The sequence below is a fragment of the Halichoerus grypus genome, chromosome 9 (genome assembly GCF_964656455.1).
Source record: "Halichoerus grypus chromosome 9, mHalGry1.hap1.1, whole genome shotgun sequence".
NCBI classification, from domain to species: Eukaryota; Metazoa; Chordata; class Mammalia; order Carnivora; family Phocidae; genus Halichoerus; species Halichoerus grypus.
The window spans coordinates 7597040-7624506 of NC_135720.1; the positions used below are offsets into that span (position 1 = coordinate 7597040).

General features: G+C 45.6%; 1 protein-coding gene across 6 annotated transcripts in view; it reads right to left on the minus strand.

The window, feature by feature from the left end:
- Nucleotides 1-5137: 5137 nt before the first annotated feature.
- The window catches only part of MAP3K4 (mitogen-activated protein kinase kinase kinase 4), a 113765-nt gene continuing 91435 nt past the window's right edge, over nt 5138-27467 (minus strand). For 2 of the 6 annotated variants that reach the window (XM_078054499.1, XM_078054495.1), the window contains 13 exons: nt 27387-27465; nt 23852-23948; nt 22900-23043; nt 19493-19593; nt 18763-18843; nt 15903-16094; nt 14781-14851; nt 12692-12808; nt 11646-11805; nt 9654-9776; nt 8644-8750; nt 7101-7280; nt 5138-5681 (listed from right to left, as the gene is read on the minus strand). In XM_078054499.1, the coding sequence (XP_077910625.1) occupies nt 5661-5681; nt 7101-7280; nt 8644-8750; nt 9654-9776; nt 11646-11805; nt 12692-12808; nt 14781-14851; nt 15903-16094; nt 18763-18843; nt 19493-19593; nt 22900-23043; nt 23852-23948; nt 27387-27465 (1473 nt within the window). In that variant the 3' untranslated portion in view covers nt 5138-5660. Of the gene's footprint in view, nt 5682-7100; nt 7281-8643; nt 8751-9653; nt 9777-11645; nt 11806-12509; nt 12601-12691; nt 12809-14780; nt 14852-15902; nt 16095-18762; nt 18844-19492; nt 19594-22899; nt 23044-23851; nt 23949-27386; nt 27466-27467 lie in introns of those variants that run through there. The other 4 variants (XM_078054496.1, XM_078054498.1, XM_078054497.1 and 1 more) reach the window with 4 other exon arrangements.

Consider the following 27467-nt stretch of genomic DNA (forward strand, 5'->3'; position numbering starts at 1 on the left):
GCACGGTGCCCTGGAGAGACCCAGCGCTGGACCCCCTAAGCCTCCCAGAATATAGATTTCTTACAGAATTAAAGCCCCATGGAGGTTAAGCCCCCTGTAGTGAGTGCTAGTCCCTGGAGGTGCGTCACGGGCAAAGAGGTTCGTGTCCTAACACTTTCATCTCATGGTAGCTTGGGTCAGCCCTGCTCAGAGCCAGCTCGGAGATCCGACGTAGAAGAGAAAAATCATTTTCCTGCACTCTGGAGAGCGACGGCCACTTCCCAGACTTCCCTAAAGCTTTGAGGCAGGGAGTCTGATGCACTTGTAGGAAACCAAGCCCCCAGAGTGACTTTCTTTACTAAAAACACCAGCCATCCAAAGCGCAGCTTGCACCTGGGCAAGCGGACCGACTCGGTGACTGATGAGTGGACAGGAGCTACCGTGGAGGACGAACTAACGCACTCTGAGTTAGTCTCTCACCTTGTTTCCTTTTTTTCCCGAGAGAACACAACCTTTCTCCTGTGATCACATAGTAGTACTGGGAGTTATCGCTTTTTTTTTTTTTTAAAGATTTTATTTATTTATTTGACAGAGAGATACATAGCAAGAGAGGGAACACAAGCAGGGGGAATGGGAGAGGGAGAAGCAGGCTCCCCGCCGAGCAGGGAGCTCGATGCAGGGCTCGATCCCAGGACCCTGGGATCATGACCTGAGCCGAAGGCAGACGCTTAACGACTGAGCCACCCAGGCACCCCTGGAGTTGTCTCTTGACTGCTGTATTCTCTAAATAAATGCATGCAAAACCTTGTACAAGTAGCTACTGGTGTTTAAAAATTACACACATTAATCTTTTTCTAATATGCCTGTAAGTGGATCTGAACGACAGTGATTTAGATGTAAAATCCAACGATAATCAGCCAGGAAGGGTGATGTAGGAAGGGATGACGTGACAGTCACCAAAAGGGGCCCTGGCAGCTTCTGGGTTCTCTCCTGATGGAGCCGAACAGTGGTCCGGCTGGCCCCCATGCAAGACAGATTCGGCTTTGCTGAGGCTTTAGGACTTACTCCTAAATATGGACAAAAGGGAAAATTCTGCAGGGTACCTGTTCCCTGCTCGACACAAGGTTTCATCCAGCTTGCCCCAAAGCACTGCTCAGACCATCCACGTATTTGCTAGGCTCAAGTGAGAAGAACAAATACCCGGGGCCCGCCAGTTTCCGGAGCGACCACAGGAGGAATGTCAGGGCCGCGTGAGCTGCTGCCTGTGTTGAAAAGACCACAGGGACCGGGGGGCCCAGGACACCGGCAGGGTGAGTCCCGGGTTCCGGGGCCTCGGGTCCCGCAGGCCCTCCCGTTGGGTGGCCAGTGTTCCCCTCCTTCCACAAGCGTGTCTTACAGCCTTAACCGAACCGGTGCTCACGCTCTGCTTGCGGAGAATGAGGGGCGGCAAGGATGAGGCTCTGGCCGGCGGGCTGCTCATATAGCTGCCTCTTGTTCTCATAAATGCTCTTCCTCCAAACAAAAACGGTTCTGAAGTCTCCTGTTGGAATGATGAGACACGGGGACTGCCTCGGCTGGGAAAGGACTTCCAGGTTTGGGGGCGAACGCTGGCTCTCCCTGTGGGCTCAGCGCCGTGCCACAAGGGTGTCCTTCCTCTCGGCCCCCTAGGAGACAGGCTGTAGCTGCTGCATTTGTGAAATGGGAAGGCTCTTAAGAAAAATGACTTCGGGTCGACACACTGGCCTATGCAGCAGCCACTGCCCCCTCCCCCCCCCCAGGGTCAAGACTCAAGGTCATCTGCTGCCTTTGCCGAGCAATCACTCAGGGCTGCCAGGCCAGCCGCCGAAGCCCCTCGTGTTGGGTTCTTCCCCACCCACAGAAAGACACGGCAGCTGTGCACGTACACGACTGGCTGCATTTCCTAAAAGCATCTTCAGAGATTTAATCAAAAAACATTTTAAAACAATTTTTTTTTAAAATTTTTTTTTTGCCAGGATGAATGAGGCTCAACTTACTTCCTTGATCAACATGCTAGACAAGAGGGCAAGTCCCTTTTCAGGGCCAGCCCCTCCGCCCTCCGAAAGGAGCCCAGGGGAAGGCTCGGTCAGTACTGAGCGCCCCAAGCAGCACAGCGCCTGACCCATCAACCAGGAACGAACGAGTATCCCAATCTCTAACGCACTCCTGCCACCCCGCCTTGGGGTTTGAGTATTTCCAGAGTTTCCACAAATGTGAACGAAAACCAACCACTTCAGATGTTTCAAGGCTGTCTGTCCTAACACAACGGTCCTGCAGACTTGAGGGGACAGTAGAGGACCAAGCACATATCCCTGCTTCTCTTGACCCATGACATTCTATCCCCCTCGCAGCCTTTGTCACGGACAGGTAATGTGTCAGAAACAGAGTATGAGAAACTTCTAAATAGTTAGCGTAGGTCTCCTTCTCAGAGCGGCACCTCGGCGGGGCAGGGCTGGGCTCAGGGCCCCTCCGGGTACCGAGTCCCCAGGCGCTCAGGGGAGGCCGACGAAGTGAACGGAGCACCGACTCAGGCGCTTCAGTAACTGAAATGGCCCTATCCTCTCTTGATGCCCTTTCCTAAAGTAAAAATAAGAACCTTTCTTAAGTGCAATTAGGCCAAAATAAAATCCAGAATGTTATACACAGTCAGTATGTTGAAGTTTCAGAGTTAGCAGTGAAAAAAGCAAAGCTTTTCTCCAGGAAAGGATAAGCAGTTCCAAACGAGTCAGTCCTCAGCCCCTGCAGCCTTGTCCTGTTTTAATATTAAGGTTCTGAATTGTCTGAAAAGCATTTATTAAGCACCTTTAGATCTTTTCAGTATCTAGAAAAATTTCCTAGGGCTGTGTGAGTAAAGCGTTCCACTGACTAAGACTCATATGATTTTTACCTTTACCACTTTTTTTTTCAAACAAAAGCACAGTCTTGATTTACATGTTGAAGGAACTAGATATTTTTGAAATTTCTGGCATTTCTGTTCTGTTGAATTTTAAGGGAAGAAGCAGTATAAATACAAAGTTAGGATTGCTAAATAATAATCCCCTTGAATTTGAAAAATGAATTAAATGACACAAATTGCACTCTTTCTTAAAGTTTGTAGTCTTTAGCCAGATGGTTCCCAGAGGTTTCAGGGAATTAGCAGAAGTCACCAATGGAGTTTCAGGATGCCATTCCATCTGTATGTTTGCAAATGAGGAGGAAGGAAAGCAGTGGAGAATATTGACAAAGTTGATGAACTAGTACAGGGTGGCTCGGACTTTTAAAGTTTATACAAAACTGTCCACAGTTGGAGTTAGGGAATGAATTCCTTCAAGTGCACAGTGAACCCTATCGATCTCATACACAAAAATTAACTAAAAATAAATGAATAGATCAATCTAAATGTAAGAGCTGAAACTATAAAACTCTTCGAAGAAAACGTAAATGTGAATCCTCATGACCTTGGGTCAGGTAATGTTTTCTTAGATATGATCTAAAGAGCATATGCAATAAAGAACAAGTTAATAAGCAAGACTTCAAAATTAAAAACTTTTGTGCTTCAAAAGACACCCTTAAGAAAGTGAAAAAAGACAAGACACAGACTGAGAGAAAAAAACTAGATCATATCCCTGGTAAAGGACTTGTATCCAAAATGTATAAAAATCTCTTATAATTCAATAAGAAGACAAACAACCCAATTAAAAGATGGGCAACAGACTTGAACAGACATCTCACCAAAGAGAAATAAATGGCCAACACACACAAGAAACAATGCTCACCATCATGAGCGAAATGCAGATCAAAACCACAGTGAGCTACCATCTCACGTAGAGTGGCCATCATCAAAAAAAAGGGACAAGTCCCAGGGGAGACTGTGGACAGGCGAGAACCCTCACATGGCGCTGCTGGGAATGCAGGACAGTGCAGCCACTGGAAACCATTTGGCAGGTTCTTAAAATATTGAACATGGATTTGCCACATGACCCAGAAGTCCCACTCCCAAGAGAGACGAAAACACCTGGCCACACAAAGACTTGCTTATGAATGTTCAGAACAGCATGATGCATCATAAACAAAAAATGGAACCAGGAGATGAAGAAATAAAATGTGTGGCATCTCTGCACACTGGAGCGTTCAGCAGTACAAAGGAATAAAGTACGTAGCAAGGAACACATATGTACAAAGGAATAAAGTCCCAATGTGTGCTACAACGTGGACAGACCTCAGAAATACCATGCCAAGTGAAAGACGCCAGATAGCAAAGACCACATACAGTGAAATTCTACTTAAATGAAATGTGCAGAATAGGCGAATCTAGAGAGACAGAGGTGGTCAGGGGTCGCCCAAGGCCAGGGGCAGGGGTGGGGACTGACTGCAGATGGACACGGGGCTTCCTTCCAGCAGGATGTTCTCAGGCGGACTGGGAAGGACAGCTGCACAACTACACTGACGATCACTGAACGGACACGTCCGAGACTGTGTGAATCGCACCCCGAAAAGCTGTTTGAAAGGACTGAGACCTTAACAAAATTCTCAGTGTCTACATATCCCTTAACTTCTTGGAGAGCATCTAGTGCCCTGGAGGGAAGGTGAGTGCGTCGTGCCTGAGAGATTCCTCGCCCAGAGGCAGCTGCTAGGGGTCAGGAGGGAGTCTGTAAGCTTCTCAAAAGAGTTCAGGAAGCTCTAAGGTCAATCTTTTAAAAATTTAATAGCGAAAAGAAGCTAAAGAACACCATCAATGACATATACCTTGGGCTATTTTAGAAAACTGCTGAAACGCTGACATTCTGAAAAAGATGCTTCCTTGTCAAGACGTCATTCAGCCGCACTTAACACTGACCTCACACTGGCGCGTCCTGGTTTAAAGGTCAACGGCCTCCAGCACGTAGTAACAAGGCTTCTCTACTCTCCCCCGACCTCCTCTGCCAGCGGACCGTAAGAGACTCTAAAGGGGCCTCCAGCATCTGCGGTAGCCTTTCCGTTAGCCCCTCGGGCTTCTCAGCAAGGAGATCCTCCATCCTGCGGGGCCCCCAACCCAGGGCTCACCTCTAGCGCGTCTGGTTGCACCCCCTTCTGTACAGGAACCCGTGAATGAGAGTGACGGACCTCGGTCTCAGATAATGTGTTGGCTCTGAAGCTGATAGCCAGTAAAAGACAATATAACTGAGCTTTCCTAAAATAAACCATTTATTGAAAAAAGAACCTTTTTCTTAAATTTCATTAATCAGCCTTTGCATAACAAACCTGTGGCTTGCCAACAACAACAAAAAGGTAAGGTTTCACAGTCAGTGCACTCGACAAACAAGAGTTTCACAACAAGGCCCAGGACACCTGATAACACTACAACTGCTTTTGAACCCAGGAAGGTCAAAATACTACACTGATGTCACGGTTCTCAGTCCCACGAGAAGCAGGTGACAGAGGCGATGGTCCGTGTACAGTAGTAATGGCACTTAACATGCAGCGTCTTTACCTCGTGGACCCGTCACTCGGAAGGGCCCCGGGCCACGTCAAACAAACAGGAGCAGCAGGAGAAGTGACGCTTGTCACCTGTGCAGTCTTCAGTCTTGGAAGGTTAAAAAGGCTTATACTGCTTCTCAGCACAGTCTTTATGTAAATATTACATACAGTAGTGATTACGAGAACTCTCCGAGCACACACACTACCAGGCCGCGGACCGAGGAGCTTCATTCTTCATCCGTGCAGACCTGCGAGAGAGGCAGGAGAGAGCTGAAGCCCATCGGCGGCAGGCACACGACTTACAGGTAAGTCACCGCCGCCTCGAGGACCCCGGCTCGGAGCCGGCCCGACGGCAGGCTCAGCTCGTGAAGCCAGTGACGTCGGCCAACTGGCCACTGAGGGCACCTTTCAGAACGCATCTGTACAATATCGAGTTGACACAAACTGTCTCAACAAAGAAACGATTGCTAATACCTACATAGCAAATCCAGCTACTTGTTCCTTAATTCCACTCACCCCGCTCTCCTCACCTCCCCTCCCTCCGTCAGGGGCTCCCCTGCAGGGCCCTTTCAGCGAAGCTTTCCCAGGGTTCCATTCTCACCATGTTTCTCCTGGGAGTACTCTCCCAACAATGTGCTGTCTTCTGGATCTGCATCCGTGCCCTGCTCAATCCCAGGTGTGAGCCCTCGTTACCTACATGCCCGTCTGAAATCCCGAAGCAGACGTGCCAAGCACGCCTCAACCATAATACACCGAGGAGGAAACCACGGCCTCCCTGCCCCGACCATCAGCCGGCTGCCCCTGCACCCCTCCTGGCCGACGGGGTCTCTAACCTGGGGACCCAGGCCGGGGCCTGGAAGCAGTGCTAGACGCCTCCCCTTACTCGTCTTTCTCATCCCATCAGCTATTCAGTCGTGGCCATTTTAACCCCCTAAATATCACTTATAACTCGCCCCTAAGCTCCCATGCCCAGCCCACTAGCTGTAGCAGCAACTTCCTAACCACGATGCCTCCAGAAGGATCATTCTGAAACATCATTTAATCATGTCATGCTTATCATAAAACTGGAACTCCTTCATGGGGCTCCTGTTCACTTTTGCAGCCTTACCTTTGACCATTTTCCACATCCTGTGATCCATCTACACACAGTTCCTCAACCGTCTCACCCTCGTTAGCCTGCCATATCCACACCTCCCTGCCTGGCCTACCCACACCCTCCCAAACAGCTCGGGCATCTCATTCCAGAGAACGCAACAACGGCTGAGATCGCCTGGCTGGATGAAATCGCTCTTCGCAGTGACCCGACAGCATGGCGTACGTGCCCTCATCCCAGCTCGGAACACAATGCTTCGTCACTACTGAGCCCTACACTCTCAGGAGTAGAAACTGTGTCTTCCAGCCAGTCCCATTTAAAATTCCATGTAACAGTCCCAAGTGTACCATAAGCACACCAGGATGGATCAAGCAGAGAACCTCAATGAACATTTACTGAAAAAAAAAAAAAAGAAAAGATACAAAATTCCCTGGCATAATACATTTAGCTCCTTTCCATTTCAGATATAGATACAGGTATTTTATATCTAAGTTTCCAAATTTCCTTCAGTGCCAGATACAAACAGAACTCAAACATTCAAACATGAAAAAGACTACACAGCTATCTGCCCAACCTTGACGAAGGAATGGTCGAGGAGCTGGCTGGCCGTCCACCTCATCCTGGGCTCACTTTCAAGGCAGTGAGAAAGGAAGTCCTTTCCTTCCGGGCTTAATCTTTCAGGGATCGGTGGCTTGTGCCCCATTCCCACTTTATACATAATCTGAAAGTTGTGTTCATATTCATGCCAAGGTCTCTAAAAAAAAAGGGGAGGGAAAGCAGGTTTAATGGCCATAAAAAAATGAAACTGCCCAATCTTTTCAGGCATCTCAATGTTAATAAATACCCAGAGACCAGCAAGCTTTTACTCATGGGGCCAATTAGTATTTTAGGCTTGCGGGCCACATAATCTCTGCCACGGCACCTCAATTCCCCTCCTGTGGGCCTGACCGCAGCCACAGAAGATACATAAATGGACGGGTGTGACTGAACGCCAGTAAAACCTTATTGACAAAACCAGCTGGTCAGCACAGTCTGCCTACCCCATCTGGATGTTCTATTAGTCCAGCATTATCTAGAAGCCACCATCATGCAAATAAAAAATGTAATATATAAAATGATACTAAAATGTCAACAAAACATATAAAACTCAACAGTTCTCTCAGAGGGACATCACTACGCCACCCTGTTGAATAATGAACATCAACTCCTAAAAGCGCAAAGCTCTGGTTATGTTACATATCATAAAACATAAGAATAAAATGCTATTTCGTTCAGCAGTCACAAGGTATAATACATTTTCCTACTAATAACACTTGAGAGGTTTCTTACATTTTCTGCTTTATAAGTGATACCGCTATACACACATACGAGCCCTTTATACATCTGTATAGCTGTTCATTAGCAGTATTTTCATCAAAAGCTACACTTTTGGAATTTTCAGATAGGCAATCATACAGAACATCCGTGTGCTCTATCTAGCCATTCTTCCCTCCCTCTCCTGGAGCCGCTGCCAACAGCGGACCCTCCTCCTGCCTCCTTCTGCCTCGCCCGGAACGCCATGTGGTTGGAATCACACTGCATGCATGTGGCGCTTCCAGATTAGCTTCTTTCTCGTCGGCAGTATGCTATGACAGTTCCTCCACGTCGTCCTCTGGGCTGGACAGCTCATTTCTTGTCACTGCTGCAGAGTACCCCGTTGTCTGGATTAGCAGTTTGCTCATCCATTCACCTACGGAAGGACACCTTGTTGCCTCCAAGGCTGGCAATCATGAGTCACGTTGCAGTCGCGTGCTAGTGTTTGAGTGGACAGAAGTTTCTAGTTTCCCGTCTCTTTCTGTAGCGCCTTGCTTCTCCATGTTTTCACTTGAGCTTCCTACATTTTTTATTCACTCGCCTAAGAGTTCTCTAAGTCATAAATCTTACGAGTATTTGGTTCCTAGTTTGTCTTCACATCACTGTATCTTTTGATAGGTCGCATCTTTTATATTTAGTCACGTTCCCTAGTTAGCAGAAAATGTGTCCATGGTATTTATAATAGCTAATAAAACCACAGTTACAGCTCTGTTCCTGTGAAGTGCCCTCCGGGAGTTTCTCCTCCAGGTGTGGGCTCTGCTTACCTTGCCTGTCACCATCTCTATGACGACACACCCCAGACTCCAGATATCCGCGGCACGCCCGTGGCCTTCTCCTTTTGCACGAGTGATGACCTCAGGAGCCATGTATGCTTTAAAGGTCACAGATATGGTGATAGAAATGGGTTATAAACACAGCACCCCACAGTAATAGAGCCAAGCAAGAAATTAATATTGTGTAGTACTCCACATAAATGAAACAACTGATTTGTTGGGGGGGCGGGCAGAGAGGACTTTCTCCAAGTTACATAATAGGAAACATTGAAACTAACAGACATTTCAAATAAATTTTCTGAATGGACATTTTAGGGGCTGAATTATTACCTAAAAGACAATTTTTGAATGGCAAATCTTCAGATAAACTGTATTCACAGTAAAATATGAAATTTAATGTGCAAAAAAAGATGTAAAATTCTATGACACTGAACAATCAAAACAAATAATCACCACGAAGACAAGTCCCTTTTTAAAGGCACAGTAAAGCAGACTGGTGGGGAGCCTGCCAGGCGCGGGCTTAGCTGCGCGGGCGGCACACTCCCGTGTGGTAAGATATTCACTGACTTCTGGGTGTGCCTACCCACTCCTTTTCCTTTAAAAGGGCCAATAATGCTCCAAACTTCCTGCCTCCTTTAGAGAGGCATGAATTGTCACAGGTGTTGGACAATAAAAGGGTTATGTTCTTAAAAAAAAACAAAACAACCCATACTGTTGTATTTAACATACTGCTGTGTTTTGACTAGAATAGTTTTAATAAACCCCACGTGAACAACAAAGATAGGTTTTCTGGGAAGAAAGAGAGGCCTTTCCTCCCTCGTTCACTTCAGGGGCAGAGGCGAATTTGTGCGTCTGAGACGTGCTGGCAGGTGGAAGCCTGTACTCGAAAGCCCTCCTCCCTCCTTCCTGGTCCGTGCTGACAACAGAGGAGCCGGGAAGCCCAGTCAGCAAGCGCGCTGCAGTGAGTCACCTCGGCAAAGACAAATCAAGCCAGTCCCCACCTGCTGTCCCCAGCGTGCTATTCACTTCGCCCGGCATGGTCTGCGCGTTGTTCTTAAGCTTTACTGAGCATCCGAAATCGCCCAGCTTGATGAGTCCGGAGGAGGTGAGGAAGATGTTGGCACCTAACAACAAACAAGCGCTCGTCAGGCTCAGGAACACGCGGACAGCATTTTCAGCTACACGGCAGCCCCAATTCCCAGGAGTGTGAGTCACAAACTAAATAATGTCAAGGTTGATAAAACCTGACTTACGAAGTACAATCAGAGAAAGATTTTAAGCCTTGTTCACAAATGTGAATACAAGGCAAAGACATTTTCGTATCAGTACAGACAGCTTTGAACAGAAACACCAGCACAGATTCTAACGCGGAAGACACAGGGAGAGCCTTCCACAGGAATTACTCGTAAGCTGCTACAACTGCTTGTGGTGGCCTCGTCTGAAGACCAGAGTCGCGAACAGGGACAGGAAGCAACGTGGAGTGAGAACGCGTGCACACACTGCTGTTCTCTGCAGGCCTGGCTGAGGCTGCCCTGGGCTGACTTCGCGCTGAGACGGCAGAGATGCTTCCGGAGCCTCCTTACGTCTCTCAAAGCAACACACACGCTTCCCTCGGACTCTAGCTGGAATCTGGGGTCACTGCTCACGGCTCCAGGCAGCTCTAGGCTACAAGATATTGTTGCCCCAATGGGGCCACACATCGCCGGCACTGTGCGCCCAACGGCACCTTTCTCAGAAAGCATTGCAGAGCCACTCAAGTTAGACAGCCAGCCACACAGTGAGCTGACGTCTACCAGACAGTCCTCAGCGCCTGAGTGCTCCCAGCACAGACGGTCCCCACAGTGGACTCTACGGTGCGAACTTCACGACTCTGGAGCTAGTCCACATCTGCACACTTGCCATACTGAATCGTAAAAAATACCACAAGCACACAAGTGAACAGACTTGATTCAAGGACCCTGAGGAATTCTCTTCATGGCCATGGCTGATGACACAGGAAGGGCCCGTTCCGTGACAGGGGTCAGAGACTGAGTACAGGTGTCTGCAGCAGAACACCTGGAAACAGGCCATGCCAGGCCTGACAAAGAGCCAATTAAACGAATGCTCAGAACGACCCCAGGCAGCAGAGCAATGTGGAAGATGGGCAGGTGGGGAGGCAACAAGGCTGGTGGGTGCTGGGGACTCAGGGGGAGCCACTGGAGGGAGAACGGACGATCCTTACACTCAGACAAAAGCAGGTTCTGGAGTGATCCAGCCCCGCCCTGGGTCAAGCATCTGGTCGGGAGCCAGCCAATTCTAGAGTGAACGTGTCTAGGCCAGCCTCGGACTATGTGACAGCGTGGAATCCTTCAGTCTGGGGCCCATCAGAGACAAATAATTTGCCACTTTCATTATCCCCAGTTTCCCCAAGTACAAAGGTCAGGCGCAAATGCCAGAGGGATAGTTGTGAGACGAGCATGACTATTCCCCTCAAGCCAGAAGAGAAAAGCACTTCGAATCAATCAACAGGACCAAGTCGGTCGTTAGCAGAATCCTACACGGGAGGAGGTTGGTGTCAATAAACCTTGTCTCCCAAAACAGAGCTTACACTAGCATTTCAGATTCACTGTTGCTTTACATGTTCACGACATTCATATGGAAACACCTCAGAGTCTCGACACGGAGGAAAGGATGCTCTGATCGTGAATGTCTAGTAAATCTACAAGGCTGGCTAAATCAGCCTACAAAAAAACAAATTTCATTCTTGGGGAAACAGATCTCAATGAAAACAGCGTTACGCAGAGAGACAGAGCAGACGTCTCTGCTCATGGATGGGGACGTGTGTTCCACACAGTCTCTCGATCCTGGGTTCTTTCTGGAAGTGTATCGACAGTAAAGGCACTTCCTTCTAGAGAAACGATGTGTGGGAGTGGGACCGAGTGTCTTGGTGGCACCTACTACGCGGAGGGCACGTAGTCTGGTCTCCACGGCAGCCAGGTGGGGGTGAGGATTACCTTTGATGTCACGGTGAACTATGCCGTGCTCATGGAGGACATTGATTGCGACGGTGATCTGCTTTGAATACAGCCTGATGACGTGCTCCTGAAGCCCCAGCCTCGACACCTCTTCTAACGTCCCCTCGTCACAGTACTCCATGAAGATGTACATTTCTTCCTGCGGGAGGAAGAAGATGCAGCTGTGTTTACATGTACACCAAGGGAAGAATCTGGACAATGTCACAGGTTGCGCCCCAAAGGAATCTTCTTTCTAATGGTAAGCTACACTCATCATCCTCAACACTGAACTTGTCTGAGAACAGTCATTCCTCACTCCTACACAGAGGTGTCTGCCTGCCTCCTGTCTGGAATTATACAGCTAGTCGGGGTAAGAGTGTCTTCTCCAAATCACAGGTGATAAATTATCTATAATCCTCCGAAATTAAAGTCTGCTATATAATCTCAGACAGGGACCAACAGGGCTGTCCCTATCAATGTATTATTAAGTACTGAAACACATCCTTTTCAGATATGAATTTATTTGTGAAAACATTAAAAATCACCACTATTCAACTTCCCCTGGAAGTTCAGACTCCACCGAGATGCTCCAAGTTATCCTCTTTCCCTCCAAGGGTTTACTTCTAAACACAAGGGGGGAAACGAATTTGAAGTTTTAACTTTCTCATTTCGCTACAGTTCCTTAAATACACGTAAAAGAAAAATCAGCATTACTGGACAGTGCACTCAACAGTGGTTCAGTCAAAAAATGGGGTGAAAAAAGTAACGCGCTGTGTAAGGGGCATTTTAGAAGAATCTTCTGATCGGCAGGATGGGTTTCAGTGCTTTATAATGTCGGGTTAACGACTACAGTCTACAACTTACATTTTAGGAAGAACTCCTCTAGTTTCAGAGAGAAGGCAGAAATGATGTAACTCATGGAGATTTCCTGATAATTAGGCAAAGTTACTGTGCTCTGAAATGAGAAGACCTGCGATGTAGAACAGGACTCCGACTGTGCCCTTACTGATTCCTCACACAAAACCGCGTGATCAAAGTTGGCTTACTCTATGAAGCTCCACACCAAAATACCGAACCAGATTGGGGTGTTTGATGCCCTCAAAGATTTTCAATTCGTCTGCAGTTTCCTTGATAGTTTTATGGTCATTAGGTTGAAATCGAATCTGTAAAGAGAAAACCGTTGATCAGCGCTGGTCCTGTCACAAACCAGAAACAAGACACCTTTACCCACGAGGGCCTCCTGACATCTGCATCATCCAGACGCACGGGACTATGGTCAGTGTGTCTATGACTTGACTTCGAGTCTTTCTTTGCTTTGTCATTCCAAGTGAATTAAACATGCCTGCTTTAGAATATTTGGTGAGAGAACAGCTAATAGGATCATTTTCTTTTCTTTTTTTTTTTTTTTTTAAAGATTTTATTTATTTATTTGAGAGAGAGGATGAGAGGAGAGAGAGAGCACATGAGAGGGGGGAGGGTCAGAGGGAGAAGCAGACTCCCTGCTGAGCAGGGAGCCTGATGCGGGACTCGATCCCGGGACTCCAGGATCATGACCTGAGCTGAAGGCAGTTGCTCAACCAACTGAGCCACCCAGGCACCCAATAGGATCATTTTCATAACTGCAAACTGAATTCACAGAAACATTAAACATTCAGTAAGTGAGATCACAAGTGTATAGGTTCTGGGAAGATAAAAAGATGTGAGATGATTGTGCCCTTAAGAAGTTTACAAAGGGGCACCTGCACCCCAGTGTTGATAGCAGCAATGTCCACAAGAGCCAAGCTATGGAAAGAGCCCAGGTGTCCATCGACAGATGAATGGATAAGAAGATGTGGTATATATACAATGGAATATTACTCAGCCATCAGAAAAATGAAAGCTTGCCATTTGCAACGATGTGGATGGAAACAGAAGGTATTATGCTAAGCAAAATAAGTTAGTCAGAGAAAGAATTATCATATGATCTCACTCATATGTGGAATTTAAGAAACAAAACAGAATCATAGGGGAAAAGAGGAAAAAATAAAACAAGACGAAATCAGAGAGTGAGACAAACGATAAGAGACTCTTAATCATAGGAAACAAACTGAGGGTTGCTAGAGGGGAGGGGGTAGGGGGATGGAGTAACTGGGTGATGGGCATTAAGGAGGGCACGTGATGGAATGAGCACTGGGTGTTCTATGCAACTGATGAATCACTGACCTCTGAAACAAATAATACATTATATGTTAACTAACTGAATTTAAGTTTCAAAAAAAAAGTTTACGACTGGGGCGCCTGGGTGGCTCAGTCAGTTAAGCGGCTGCATTCGGCTCAGGTCATGATCCCAGGGTCGTGGGACAGAGGCCTGCATCAGGCTCCCTACTCAGTGGGGAGTCTGCTTCTCCCTTTCTCTCTCCTCACTCGTGCTCTCCCTCTCAAATAAAACCCAGGAGCGGGGGCAGGAGGGGGGAGGAGAGGCAGAGGGAAAGGGAGAAGCAGGCTCCCCGCTGAGCAGGGAGCCTTCGATCTCCACACCCCGAGATCATGACCTGAGCTGAAAGCAGACGCTTAACTGACTGAGTCACCCAGGGTCCTAAATAAAATCTTTTTTTTAAAAAAAAAGAAGTTCGTGACCCAGCGGGAACAAGGTGGTAGAGGCGGTGCGAGAGGGAGGGCCACGGCAGCTCCGGCCTCTTCCCCCATAGGCTCCTCTGCCCCTCGAGTCCCAAAGGGTCTCCTCCTGAGCGATTACAGTGTTTGCTTCCCTGACGGGCCTCCTCAGGTTTTCCCTGCTCTCCCCCATCCTACCTCCAGCTATTGAAATGCTGCTCATTTCTGAAAGTGACCACAAACGGTAACTTTGCCGCCAGCTCCCTGCTAAGACTGGTACCACCACCCTCTCAGCCTTCAGCTAACTTTCTGGCCTCCCTCTGTATGGCACTTAGCACACCTGGGTGGAGGCAGAATTATCTGTGCACCTGGTTTGGGCGTCCTCACTGGAATCGGACACTCCGTCATCCCAGGGCATCTGCCTAGATGACTCAACGTGGAGGGAGCCAAGCTAGCCCTAGGTGCTAAGAACAGCCTCGAAAACAAGCTCTATCACACAGAGGCTTCAAACCAGAAGGCCCCCCGCAAGGCCAGACCACTCACCTCCTTCATAGCCATCAACTCGCCTGTGTCCACACTGATACAGGTGTAGACCTTCCCGTACTGCCCCTCCCCTGTGAACAGAACAAACACACTGCTCTCAGTCACCAAAGCGAGGCCATTCTAAGTCACTCAGATGTATAATAATCTTCCCAAGTCTGGGTCTATATTTATGTAATCTACAATTATCTACTATTGCAAGACCCAAAATGTTTCTGAGCGTCCCCAGTGACTGAAGGCAAGCTCCTGGCGGTGCCTTCCCTGTAAAAATGCCGAGTAGAAGTGACTTCGGCAGACCCGAGGAGGGGCACGAGGGTGCACACTTCTGAGCCCTTACGGCCCTCAGGGAGGTCAGGGCCGGGGGTCAGGAGTGAGCCCGGCCACCGGCTAACGACGCCTCGTTGCTGCACGGCCCGGGCTGTGTGCGAGTGGATATTCGACCAACACATCTTTGGGGACATTAAGCGAAGGGGATATATGACTAAGCCTGATAACAAGAATTGATAAAATTTATAAAGCACTTGATTTTTTCAGTGTTTTCTGCCCTAACTGATAGCTCTACGGAACACTGAGGGCTTCCTGGGGGCTCACAGAGTCCTATTACGACAACTGTGTTGGCCTCTTCAGACCTAAACACTCCCTGGAGAGATGCATTTAAAAGACGGGAGGGTCTGGACCATGGTCAGGCTCCCTCTGTCACACGAGCCACCAGCAGTGATTTTACAAGAGGCGCTTCACCTGGAAATTAATTAACAGGCAATGTTTTAGGGAAGACTGTCTCTATCTGTACCCAGTCTCTCCTCAATAATGTGCTGGAAGGAATAAGGTCATAAGAACATCAACTGGAACTAATGGGTAAAGTTTATGTAGTTCGTCCACCGGCAACTTCCGGAGTTATCAAGCAAAACGATTCAATTTAATGAACCATTTTAAAAAATCTTTCTAAAATCTTCTCTTGTGCTGCTCTTAGAACACATTTTACAGACACATTACTTATACAAACTAAAAAACAGAACCCTCTGCAAAAGATATGCCATGTTATAAGAGAAAAGGACCAATTACATGATTTGGCCTAAAGACAGGTAACTCTTGCCATTTCCAACAGAGGTTCCTCAATTTCCTTACCAATTTTGTTTCCTCTTTGCCACTTGAAGGTCACCTTCCTCAAGCCTACGTGCATAACGTTATCGTAAGATTTAGGGGTATCACACACTTGACCAATGATATTCTTTCTCCTCATTTCTCGATACCTCTTTTCCTCAAACAAGCGGACGGACTTCTGGATAGCTTCTATGGGTCCCTGTTTGGAAGCGCTGTCTGCAGGGAGAATCACAAGGTCAGCAGTCCCCGTCACTACAGCGCGTCACTGTCCAGCAAACAGTAATAGAAACAGAGCAATACACATGAGCACTCCAGCACAGCACGGCTTATCGTCCTCTAGGCAGATACGCAGCAGGTGCGTTCAGGTCCACTGCAATCCGACAGCTCCAGAGGACCCACCCACTGCACAGACACACACAAAACGCGGGCCAGTCAGGCAGACTGCTGCTCAGACAGACACTGCAGTGACTTCCCGTTTGCCTCCAGTCTCTCCGGTCTCCGAGCCACTCTTGTTGGCCAGAACTGTCTTACTAACAGGTAAAATCTGATCATGTCCCTTTCCTACTTAAATTTATTTCATGGTTCTCAACCTGTTTACCAAAAATCCAAGCCCTTCCTATGGCATTCACGACCCTGCAGAATTTGGACCTGGTTTATCTTTCCCAGTTCACTTTTGTCAGTATTCTCCTTTTCTTCTCCTACCACAGGCCCCAGACGAACCAAACTGAACAGACTCATATAGAACACTCCAAGCCGTTTCTCACTTCGAGCTTATGTCACACTTTCCTGCCTGTCTAAAATGCTGTCTTCCCACCACCATGCCTGGGGAGTAGATCTCACGCATCACAGCTCCGCTGAAATACCACACCTTTTCTCGGGAGCCATCTCTGGAGAGAAGCGAATTAAGTTGTCCCTTCTCTGGAAAGAGTCCAGAGCAAAGGCTCTGGAACCAGAATGCCCGGGTAAAATCCTGGCTTCGCCATTTTCCAGGTGTTTGAAAATGGGCAAGTTACCTGACTTCTTCACATATCAAATTCCTAATCTGTGCAATGAGGGTAATAATATCTCACGGACAAGCACTACTGTGAGTATTTAGTGAAATCATATGCGTAAAGCGCTAAGCCCTGTGCCCGGGACACGGCAACACTCAGTAAGATTTAGCTACTGTTACTACTGTTCCTTACCTTCTCCTCAGGCTCCACATCTCTAGTTTTTCCACTTATTTTATCATGACCTACAGTGAAAAATAACTTCTACACATACAGAGATCTAAACAACAGTTTCATAAAACAATATTACTCTTACCACATGTGATTCAGACTCCATCCTATTTTTTTTTTTTTTTAATGCGGACTGTACAACCCATCGATGGGTCACACCCGTCACGTGAAAAGCACTGCCTTAGACATGTCCGCTTACATACTCCTCATTCTGTATCCTCGCTATCTAAGAGCCTGAATTTTCTGGCCAACGAAGAGATCAAGGAGGACAAGGATGGCTGTGAGGTTAATTTGAGAAGAGAAATTCCCCAAGGTTTATAATGTTCTAATTATAGGTTCTTACTACAACCATTTCTTAAAAACATGAATCGCTGTTTTACCTCAATATATGACACATCAGGTCTCGGGCACAACAAGAGTTCACAGCTATGAGCCCATGGACTCCACTGTCAAATATTTCTGGGAAAGGCTTTTTTTTTTTTTTTTTTTTAAACAGTAAAAATTTCTCAAGATTTCTCCATCTTTGTTAATGCAAACTGTAACTGTCCCGAGAGTTCCCAAGTCCTCTTGACCACAAAGCATTTGTTTTGAAAATTATCACAAAGACCTGGCATGCGTGCGAAACTACTGGTGACGTGGGAGCCACTGGAGAGACTCTCTTCCCCGTCACCCAGGCTCCAGCCCATGGATCTCCCTGCCCTAAACCCGCCGCACACATCTCGCCTGCCCCAGGCCTGGCAGTCATTTCTCGACTTCATTCCTTTTTTGAAAATCCCACCTTAGTCTGGTATCTGAGACTGCATGACTGTAATGATATGCTAACCCATCTCCCCATTTCTTCCCCACTCCGGGCTAGCAGCTTCCTCCACCCCGGGGTCTTCCTAGCTCCTCCTCCCCACTCCCCGAACACACCAGGTGCCCAAGAGGCTGCAGGGCTGCCTGCCATCTCTGGGAAAGGCCTTAATCATTTAGCTGTCACTGAAAGACTGGCCATGGTCTGACTTCCCCCAGTCCCTTCAAGTTCACCTCCATTTACTGCTACACAGTCACTGGGCCTCCCTCCAAATGTGTTTTTATCCTGTACTTTTCCTCCAGGCTTGACGCAGACCAGTTTTTCCTTCAAGAGTCAGCTCAAGCCTCACCCCTCCATGACATCCCCCGACTATTCCCGGCTTTGGTGGACAACATACTTCCAAGGGGCGACTGTCGGGTAAGAGCACCAGACTTGGAGACAGAAGCAGTGTGCACTGATCCCAGCTCTGTCAGTTATCACCTTGGCCGAACTATTTGGCTTCTCAAAAACATTATCATACAGCGTAAGACGTGAATAGTTCTTCATTTCACAAAGATTATTATATTCCTACCATGCACAAAGAATTATGCTAAGGGCCCACCCAAGGTGACTTACATAATCAACCACCATGACTGCTTGAAGAATACAAAGATGAATAAAACATGTTCCAGATCCAAAGGAGCTTATAATTTATTATAAGAAATAGGAAACGCATACAAACACAGTATACATAGGAAGTAATGTCACAGGTATAAAAGAGATCACAAAATATTAATGTAGATGGACTAATAATTCAAAAGCTGAAGCATATTTTAGCTGAAACTTCTCACTTTATGCTTAAACATCTTAAGTTCAACGTTCTCTCTCTTACCCTTCGTCTGGCTGATAAGTGTCCGAAGTTCCCAGCTTCTTCGAGCTGACCCACCTGAATCACCTTTTGGATATGCTGGTTCTGGAAGAAGTATGTTTTTCACACAAATTAAGATTTATGGAACAAATATGCTTATGTAATCGAAAGCAAGACTGAAATGGTGCGTGGCAATGATTAGTTACCGTCAACCTGTCCTTTCTGGTCATTAATTTCTATTTGACGTGAGTGTGAGAAGCTATCTTGACAATCAATTCTAGAAAACTATACCAAACTAAGAAGTTGTCATGATTACATGTTACATGATTACATTATGTTACATGATTTTAACTATATAAACCTTCCACAAATAACAAGACATCAGACTACTGAGCGGAAATTAGATTCTCTGGGGACCCCCCTCAAGAGGCCCGGCATTATAATAAAGCCTCAGTGTATCATTAACAAACCTACTGCAGGTTTGTATTTTTAAAGAAAATAAGAGTACTTGGCAATTAAAGTATCAGGAATAATTTTCTTTGAAAAGCAACAAAAGTAGACCTAGAAAATTCAAGTACAGCTAAAAAGGCATCTATAGTAAAAAGCCAACATGTTGAATATCAAATGTTCTCTGGGAGCTCTGTCACCTCTTTCTCACTCTTCATTTCTTTCTGAGGCATAACCCATGGAAACTGGTAAACTGAGGCAGAGGATTCAGCCGGTTGAGACCAGAGTCTGCGCCTCACACACTCACCGTCGCGCTCCTCTGTGGGGCTTGAGTGGCGGCTCAGGGACCGAAACTGTAACTCGGCGGCTATGGAAGCCAACCGGTCGTTCTCAGGGACGCTGGAACCCCTGTTTCAAGATTTTTTTAAAAATTGAGCTGTCAATTCAATGGAACTCAAAATGAAAGATCTGTGAGATTCTTCTAGAGTGGTAATTCTCAACTAGGGGTAATTTTGCCCGTTGGGGAAACCTGCTATCAAGTGGGTACAGGATAATGCAAAGGACAGCCCCCAGATACAGAATGAGGCACCCAAAGTGAACAGCCCTGCTACTGGGAAACCCTTCCCTGGAGCTGGGAAGGACAGTCGGATTTTTATCCTCCGCTGCTGGCACATGAGAACCTGACTGCGTAACGCTCTGTTTTAAGTTAAAAACAACACAAGTACAAACAAAACAGGATTTATTCAAGGGTTACTGACATGTGTGGAAAGCTCCACCATTTAAGCCCAGGATGGATAAAAATTATTAGCCAAACAGAGCTAATATTTAAAATTCTGATCATACTATGTATTTATGTACTTAATTCTATTTAAAGTGTTAAAATTATTACATGATTCAAAAGATTTCAAATCTCTTACTAAGAAAATGCAAGGGCACACTTAATGATTTTTCAAGCAGTCGCCAAGCAAAGGGGCAGAAGAGCAGGAAGCTTAGCATGTAAAGAACAAAGTTAATCTGCTGCTTTTCCAGAATAAAGTTAAGTGTGTTTAGAAATCCAGAATGAATCCATACAGAGTAAAACCCAGAATTAAATAAGGGAAGTCTTAAAATTATAATTCGAATAATCCAAGATAAGTATGGCCTGAGTTTATTAACAAGTTTCGTGTGTACTGTGTGTATGAGCGATACTATGAAGTATGGTAGCATTTATGCTCCTTTCCATCAGATGCTGAATAGATTTAAGGCGACAGGGTTCTACTGAACAGATGTTCACAAATTATGAAGTATGCACTGCTTTTTTATTTCCCTAAACTCTCAAATCTAGCATAATTGTTAAGTCTGAAGAGAGGGGGACATCCTCTATTGCCATGGAGTTCATCAAAAAGTCTTGACGCCATTTCATGGAGAAATCACAGATCCTGAAGTGAAGAGACACGCGACTCCTAAAGCCACACCCAAGACTGGGCTGCCAAGCAGAGGTCACACGACGCCTCTATTTTCCTGATCTCCCAGAGATAAAATTAGCCAATTCCACATCCTCAGAGATTTTTGCTGGGCAAAAAATATACTTAAAAGAAATAGTGTGCTGGTGAATGTTTAACTACTAGCTGTGGAGTTCTACAATTTCAGTGGTGTAACAACTGGCTTGCAAAATTCCTGAAAAATTAACAATCAGGCTCACAAAGCAGTAAGAGCCCAGCCCCAACAAACAGAACACTGTAAAAAAGTTTTATAAACATGGTAAGATCACTAAAGCCCAGACTATTTCCTAAGTCAAACCAAATCAAATCAAAACATTCAAAGGCTGCTGTGGGGCACAGTAAGACTTCACTCACAGGGCTGACGGGTCTCTAGGACAGGAAGGGCCGCACACCGTGAGGTGGGGGCCTTCCTGCTGACGCTGGAAGTCCTGGCCATCATTCGGCTTCCCCCCCGCAGCACATTCACAAGCGCCGGGCTATACCAGGACGTCGGCGGGGCACGTGCCTCCACCTCGGGGTCTGTTGCACAGGCCCGCCACAAAAGGGCTGTTAAGGCCCAAAGTTAAACTGAACAGGAGCTGGGCTCGAACACAGGAGTGCGGCAAACCACCATCGGCTAAGCGCATCTCCACCTGGTCTTGCTGTCCTCTGCCCACCGTCACCTACACACCACCGGAGATTCAAGAGATCGTGATTCCTTTGTAAAAAATGGCCTTCGAGATGGCACACTGTGATGGTGGTAAAATTTCTAGTGTCAAGAATCATCCAAAAGATGAAGAATACTTACGAAATGCTACTCACAACGGACTGAAAACAACCTCCACAAAGCCGAAGACTAAATGCACATGAAGGCCGACCACATGTACTTCACTTTTACACTAAAATACACTTAACGTACCACACCTCCAGCTCACAAATGCCTTAAGCCACAGTTCAGGAACCTCTACAAAAGTAGGGGGCGTTCCTCCCTTTTCTAGTTTTGCAGGAATGGTGTGCAAACGTGGATGCAGCGGGTCATGGTGAAGTGCTCTCCGCCCCCGTGTCTGCACGTGAGGGCAAGTGGCTTCCCTTCACCCTGAGTTACACTTACAAAAAAGTAGTTTCAGTGCCTCCTTCAGGGACAGGAGGGCATATGTGGAAACATTTGCCATGAAATGCTCTCAACATAAAAATGAAGAAGGTAAATGGGAATCTGTTTAATGGTAAACTGTTAATTGTCTTGGTTGACAGCTTAGCTGTAAAATACATTGACTTTTCTTAGATTATAGATGTTTATCACTACAAATTACAAGCAGTTATTATTTTAATGAATGAGAAGAATGGAAATGTTTGTAGAAATTTTAGACTGTTATAAAGTAAGTCTAAAGACATTTTAGTGTTTCTTCAATTCTAAAGCTATACGTCATATTTCTGCCAACAACATACTAATATTTTTTCTTTGGAGCAAGATACAGGGCACTGAGTTCCTTCACAGTTTCATCTTTTTTGCTCAGATTACCCTCAGCCCATAGAGTTTTATTTGACTCTATCACCATCTTTATCGGAAGATGAGAAGAGTACCAGTGTACCCCCTCTGCCAGACGTAAGGGGAGAGTTAAGAGTGACCGAATGTCCTTTCTCCATTAAGTCTATGAGACCTTGACGAAATCCTCTGTCAAAACTAACAACTAGAATGGGAAGAAGCGCAACACATTCCTTACCTATACGGAAGACTCAAGCAAGAGGCTTTCTGGAGCTTGCCAAGTGTCTGATAGCTCTCTCTAGTAGTGATACGCTCTCCATATAAGATACAAACCCCGTGAACACATTTTTCCAACTTTCATAAACTACTTCTAATCAATAATTCTATAAATTAGAAAACTTGTTAGAAAAGTGATCCTCTGAAAAAACAAATCCCCACCTAATGGTGTTAACTAGAGCCATCTCTGAGCTACGTTGGGACCGACCCCTCAAGAAAGGCACTACTTGCCAAAATTCTCACGTCCCCTTCGGTGGGGACCAGGCTCTTCGGTCTAATACTCTCTCCGAAGAGCTGTTATTGGCAGGGAGTCTGGTCATTGTGGTTAACATTAGCTCCGAGGAAATATTAATCAGGCAAATTATCTACTCGTGCTTCTGGGTGCTAGAGCCTTAGGGGGGTGACACGTCCCCGGGCCACGTCCCAAAGCTGAGGCCGCTGCAGAAGTGCCCAGGAGGGGGCCAAGGAGGCATGCCGCTGGTGGAGGGTGACTACCTGGTATCATGGGCACTGCTGACAGGTTTGGCTGGCACAGAGTCGCTGCCCGAGGGGCCGGGGCGACCGGCGGCGGCCGCAGCAGTGACAGAAGCAGCAGCGGGGCTGCCGTGGCTCCGCGCGTCCGAAGGCACGCTCCGAGTGCTGAGACGAGAAGAAAAGCTTCAGGAACACAGCTGAGAAAAGGGACTGGACTCTCCAGTGGTTTTCAATTAAGAATAAAATAGGGTGAGGAAGTGAAAAATACTTAAAAATATAAAATGCAAATTTTTCTTTGATTGAGATTCAGGTCTAGGCGTAAAAAAGAAAAAAAAACTAATTATTTTGAAAAATAATTGTGGTCTTCTCCTAGCAAATACTGTCAAATAAAATTAACTTTTAAAAAGTGATTCTACAGGGGAGAGAAAATGCTCACTCCCTCAAGATGCAGAAATGCCACCACATTCAAGGGAAATACTTTGTACTAGAGTTTCAGAACTCACTCTAGTATTTAAGTTGCTTCAAGATTACAGACACACATGAAAGTCAAGACTGGAAAGATCATTCCAATTTTTCTTCACGTCTACACTGATGTTTAGGATTGTTTTTCAAATGTTTACTATGCTATGCACACTCAAATTTGTTTTTGTAAGGTCATTTTCAAAGAAAGAGAAAGAAAGAATTATTCCAAAGCCAGCAAGCATTTAGTAGCTTGAGGTTATAAATAAGCTGAGAAACTAAGTTATCTGGAAAGGTATAAGTCTGTTTTAAAGTTGCACGTTTTTTTCTCTTGCAACTAAGGCACACTGTGGTGTATCTTCGAGATAATGCAACTAAGAGCTTTTAAAACAGTGTGCATGAGAACACAGAAAAAACACTCAGTGATCAGAGCAAGCTCCAGCAGCCGTCGGAGCAGAAGCATGAAGCTCAGAGAAGAACCCAGACAGCAAACGGCTACATAAGCTCCAAATACCTGAATCCCTCTGGAGTCGGGATGATTAGATGTGGGTTAGGAGGGTCACTGTGGCATCGCGGCACCTTCACAGGACGGGGGCTGTTCCGATGAATAGCTGCCAGTGACAATGGTGACAAATGCAACTTGTTAAAGGAGTCAACAGAAAAAGCCAAAGCAGGTCCCTACACAGAAACGGGATGGGACCTGACTTTGCTGGTGGCCAAAATAAACCCATTATGTAAGTAAGAAAATTGTATCACATAGACCAACATTGTTGAAAATGCACTTTTTAAAAATTAGTAAAAGGTATATTATACATTCAAACTTTGACCCATCGAAAACATTTCTGAAATCCTGGAGAGAAAGTACACAATGGACAGGAAACAATGTGACCCAGCTAGAGACTGGGATAACAAAGAGTTCTTGCTGCCGGCTACATTTGTAGACAGATTCTGGCCCGTGCTGGCACTTCAACAGGTTCTGAGTCAGGGAAGGTCACTGTCATTTTCCTGAGTACACGGAGTTTTATTTAATTCCTTTAAACCAAACGAGGAGGATCAGACACAGTTTAAGTGGGTTATTCGTCTTTTCAGAACATGTTTTCTTCTCTTCTTTGTTTAAATATTCTGGTAAAAACTAGATAAAATTTAAAATAAAAATTTAAAGGGCCCTTGCCTAGTGATTACAGAGACGCTGATAATTCTCCTTTCCCCAAACCAGACACCACTGGGTACCACACGTGTTACATTTTGTCTATTTCGCCCTGACTGACACATGTCCTCTTACTTTTCACTTGGTTTTAACCCTCCTTAGTTTTTTAAATGTTGTCTTTTCTCTTCAGGTGAATAATTTCACGCCATATGTTTTATTTCATCTACATATGCTTTATCCTAAATGGAAATACTTCCTTCTTCACGGTTCTGATTTGTCTGTTGTCAATAACATTACACAAGAAAGACCGAAATCCCCAAAATGGAGAGATCTGAAGGGAAAACTTGCAAAGCAAAAATCAAGCAATTACTAAGAAAAAATTCAGGCAATTTGTGTCTCTGGCTCATTATCTCAACCATTACGATAGTAAATGAAAGAGCTCCAACAGTAACAAAGGTAAAAAGAGAAAAAAAAAAAGGCAATAAAAATGCTTCAGGAAGGAAGGTGATGTCTTTAATTCAGCAAACATACTGGGAACTTTGGAGTCAAATATCACTACAAAATTTCATCTTCAAAGTATAAAAGAAAGATGCTGCTAAAACACATGCATAGGAGTTTCACATTCTTCATATATGAGAGAGAACATTTAAGAGTATATATAACTAACGGCTGCAAAACTGTGATATTTCATTGAAACGAAAATCCAAACGGTCAATAAACATAAAATAGACGCTCTAATTTCACTAGTGATATTTACTATAGAGATGCTTTTCATGGCAAAAACTAACAAAACATGGGGCGCCTGGGTGGCTCAGTCGGTGAAGCCTCTGCCTTCGGCTCAGGTCATGATCCCAGGGTCCTGGGATCGAGCCCCGCGTCGTGCTCCCTGCTCAGCAGGAAGCCTGCTTCTCCCTCTGCCTCTGCCTGCCACTCTGCCTACTTGTGGCTCTATCAAATAAATAAATAAAATTAAAAAAACAAACTAACAAATGTCCACAAGGAAATGGTGCAAAGAACTGTAATACACCCGCTAACGGACACAATGCAGCCACTAAGGAGAACGAGTTGGATCTCTACCCGTTGACAGGGAGGAATTTCTACAGTTGTCGGGTCAGAAAAGCAAGAGATGAATATCCAATGTGGGCCAACCTTTACGCAGTAGAACAAGCAGCCTGCCTGTGCTTGTGTGGTGCCAGGAGCATAAAGAAGGCAGGGCAGAATGCACCTGTACAATTACGTGAGTGTGCGGAACCTAGGGAAGGCTATCCACCAGGCTGCTGTCGGTGGTTCCAAGTGCGGAGCAGAGGGGGAGGAAGACAGGCAGCGGGAACGACAGCTGGTGTGCTCTCCCTTTCACTAACTGCCCTTGTAAGGAAAGAGCACAAAGCCAGATGCAGACTGCTGCCATGCACAGAACACTACAGTTTACAAAATGTAAATGCAGAACCCTCATGAGCATCCGATGTTGAGCATCTGCAGAGGAGGCTCAGTGATGTTACACGGGCAGCCCCAGGTCACCGGGCTGTCTGGCAATCTGACTCTCAGCCAGTGCTACTTCCACCAAGCCACGTGGCCCAGAAGACAAAGAGCACCTCCAGCCTACAGACAGCACTGCTAACCAACCACCCACCGGCAGCTGGGGGAGAGGCACACGGATAATTAGGGACCCCACGGCAGCAGTGATTACCCATCAACCGTGGGAGTACAACTTTTTCTTTCTTTCCTCTGTAGTGTTTTTCTACCTTGACATTTTTTCTACATGTATATTTTCTACATTTCTCTACATACTCTATGTTATAATTTTGCTACCATGAAAATGATTCCGTATGTAGTTAAGTTATTTTAAAGAAGTGATTTTTACTGAATTATTGATCATGTATTCTTAGTGAAATATTTTAGGAGATCAGAAAATCCAAGTTTTTAGGATAATATGATTAATCAAAAGTTCCATAAGAATATAGAATGCTATAAAATTGTAACATTATATACAATGTTCAAAGAGTTTTGCAAATGATAACTTCCATTTCATAACAGCCTTGGGAGAAAAAAAGGTATAAAATGAGTAACTGAGTGAATTTTAAAGATAGAGAAACCAAGCATTAAGACCTGGTCTACCAAATTTTCTGTGGCTAGCAAGCACCCTTTAAGATACAGTTCCTGCTTAGTAAGTTTACCATTTATGAATTATTTTATTTTGTGTAATTTAAACTGCTTCAAAATTTCTAAGTTTTCATTTTTGGATGTTTATTAAATATAAATACAGTTTTGCTTTTATTTACTACCTCAAGAACGGGGGGAAGGCACAGTCTTTTTCTGATATATTTTGTTTTAAAGTTTCAAGTTTAAACTGTCATTGAAAACTATAATGAAAGTATATCATAGCATAACTTGTGTTTTTTGGGTTTTTTTTTTTTGTTTTTTTAAGTAAAATCAATTAAGAATTTACTCTGTTAGTGGTGAGATTCTTAGCTGTGGAGAAGAAAACAAACTCATTCTCCTTGGAAAGGTGAGGAAGGGGGCAGAACAATTATACTCACCCACCTCTAGCAGGAAAGGCCCTTGCTCCCTAACAGACAGCTATCTCTACAAGTCTGTCCTTCCCAGAAGAAGAGATTTTAAGGGAAGAACAGATTTATTGTTGGTATGCAAAATATACATTAATTAATTAAAATGTGTAGCTAACACTGCTGGCAGGCAGTGCATATCCTGTGCTGGCATTTTAATCTTCCTGTTGGACTTAGGACTGTGGAGTTCCCCATACACACACCTCATTCCTATCACTGCCGTCTTCTTCAATATTGTTAAAGAACTTCTCTACCCAGCATGAAGGGCTGCAACCGTAAGATGACGCACTTGCCCAAACCAGGAGGCGCTAGGGGAAATGTTCTAACTGCCGTCTTACCAAGGTACAAACCTGTAACAGGACTGTGTGGCTTTCCTATCACATGGCCAATGCACTCATTCATCAAGGCTTGAAGACTCT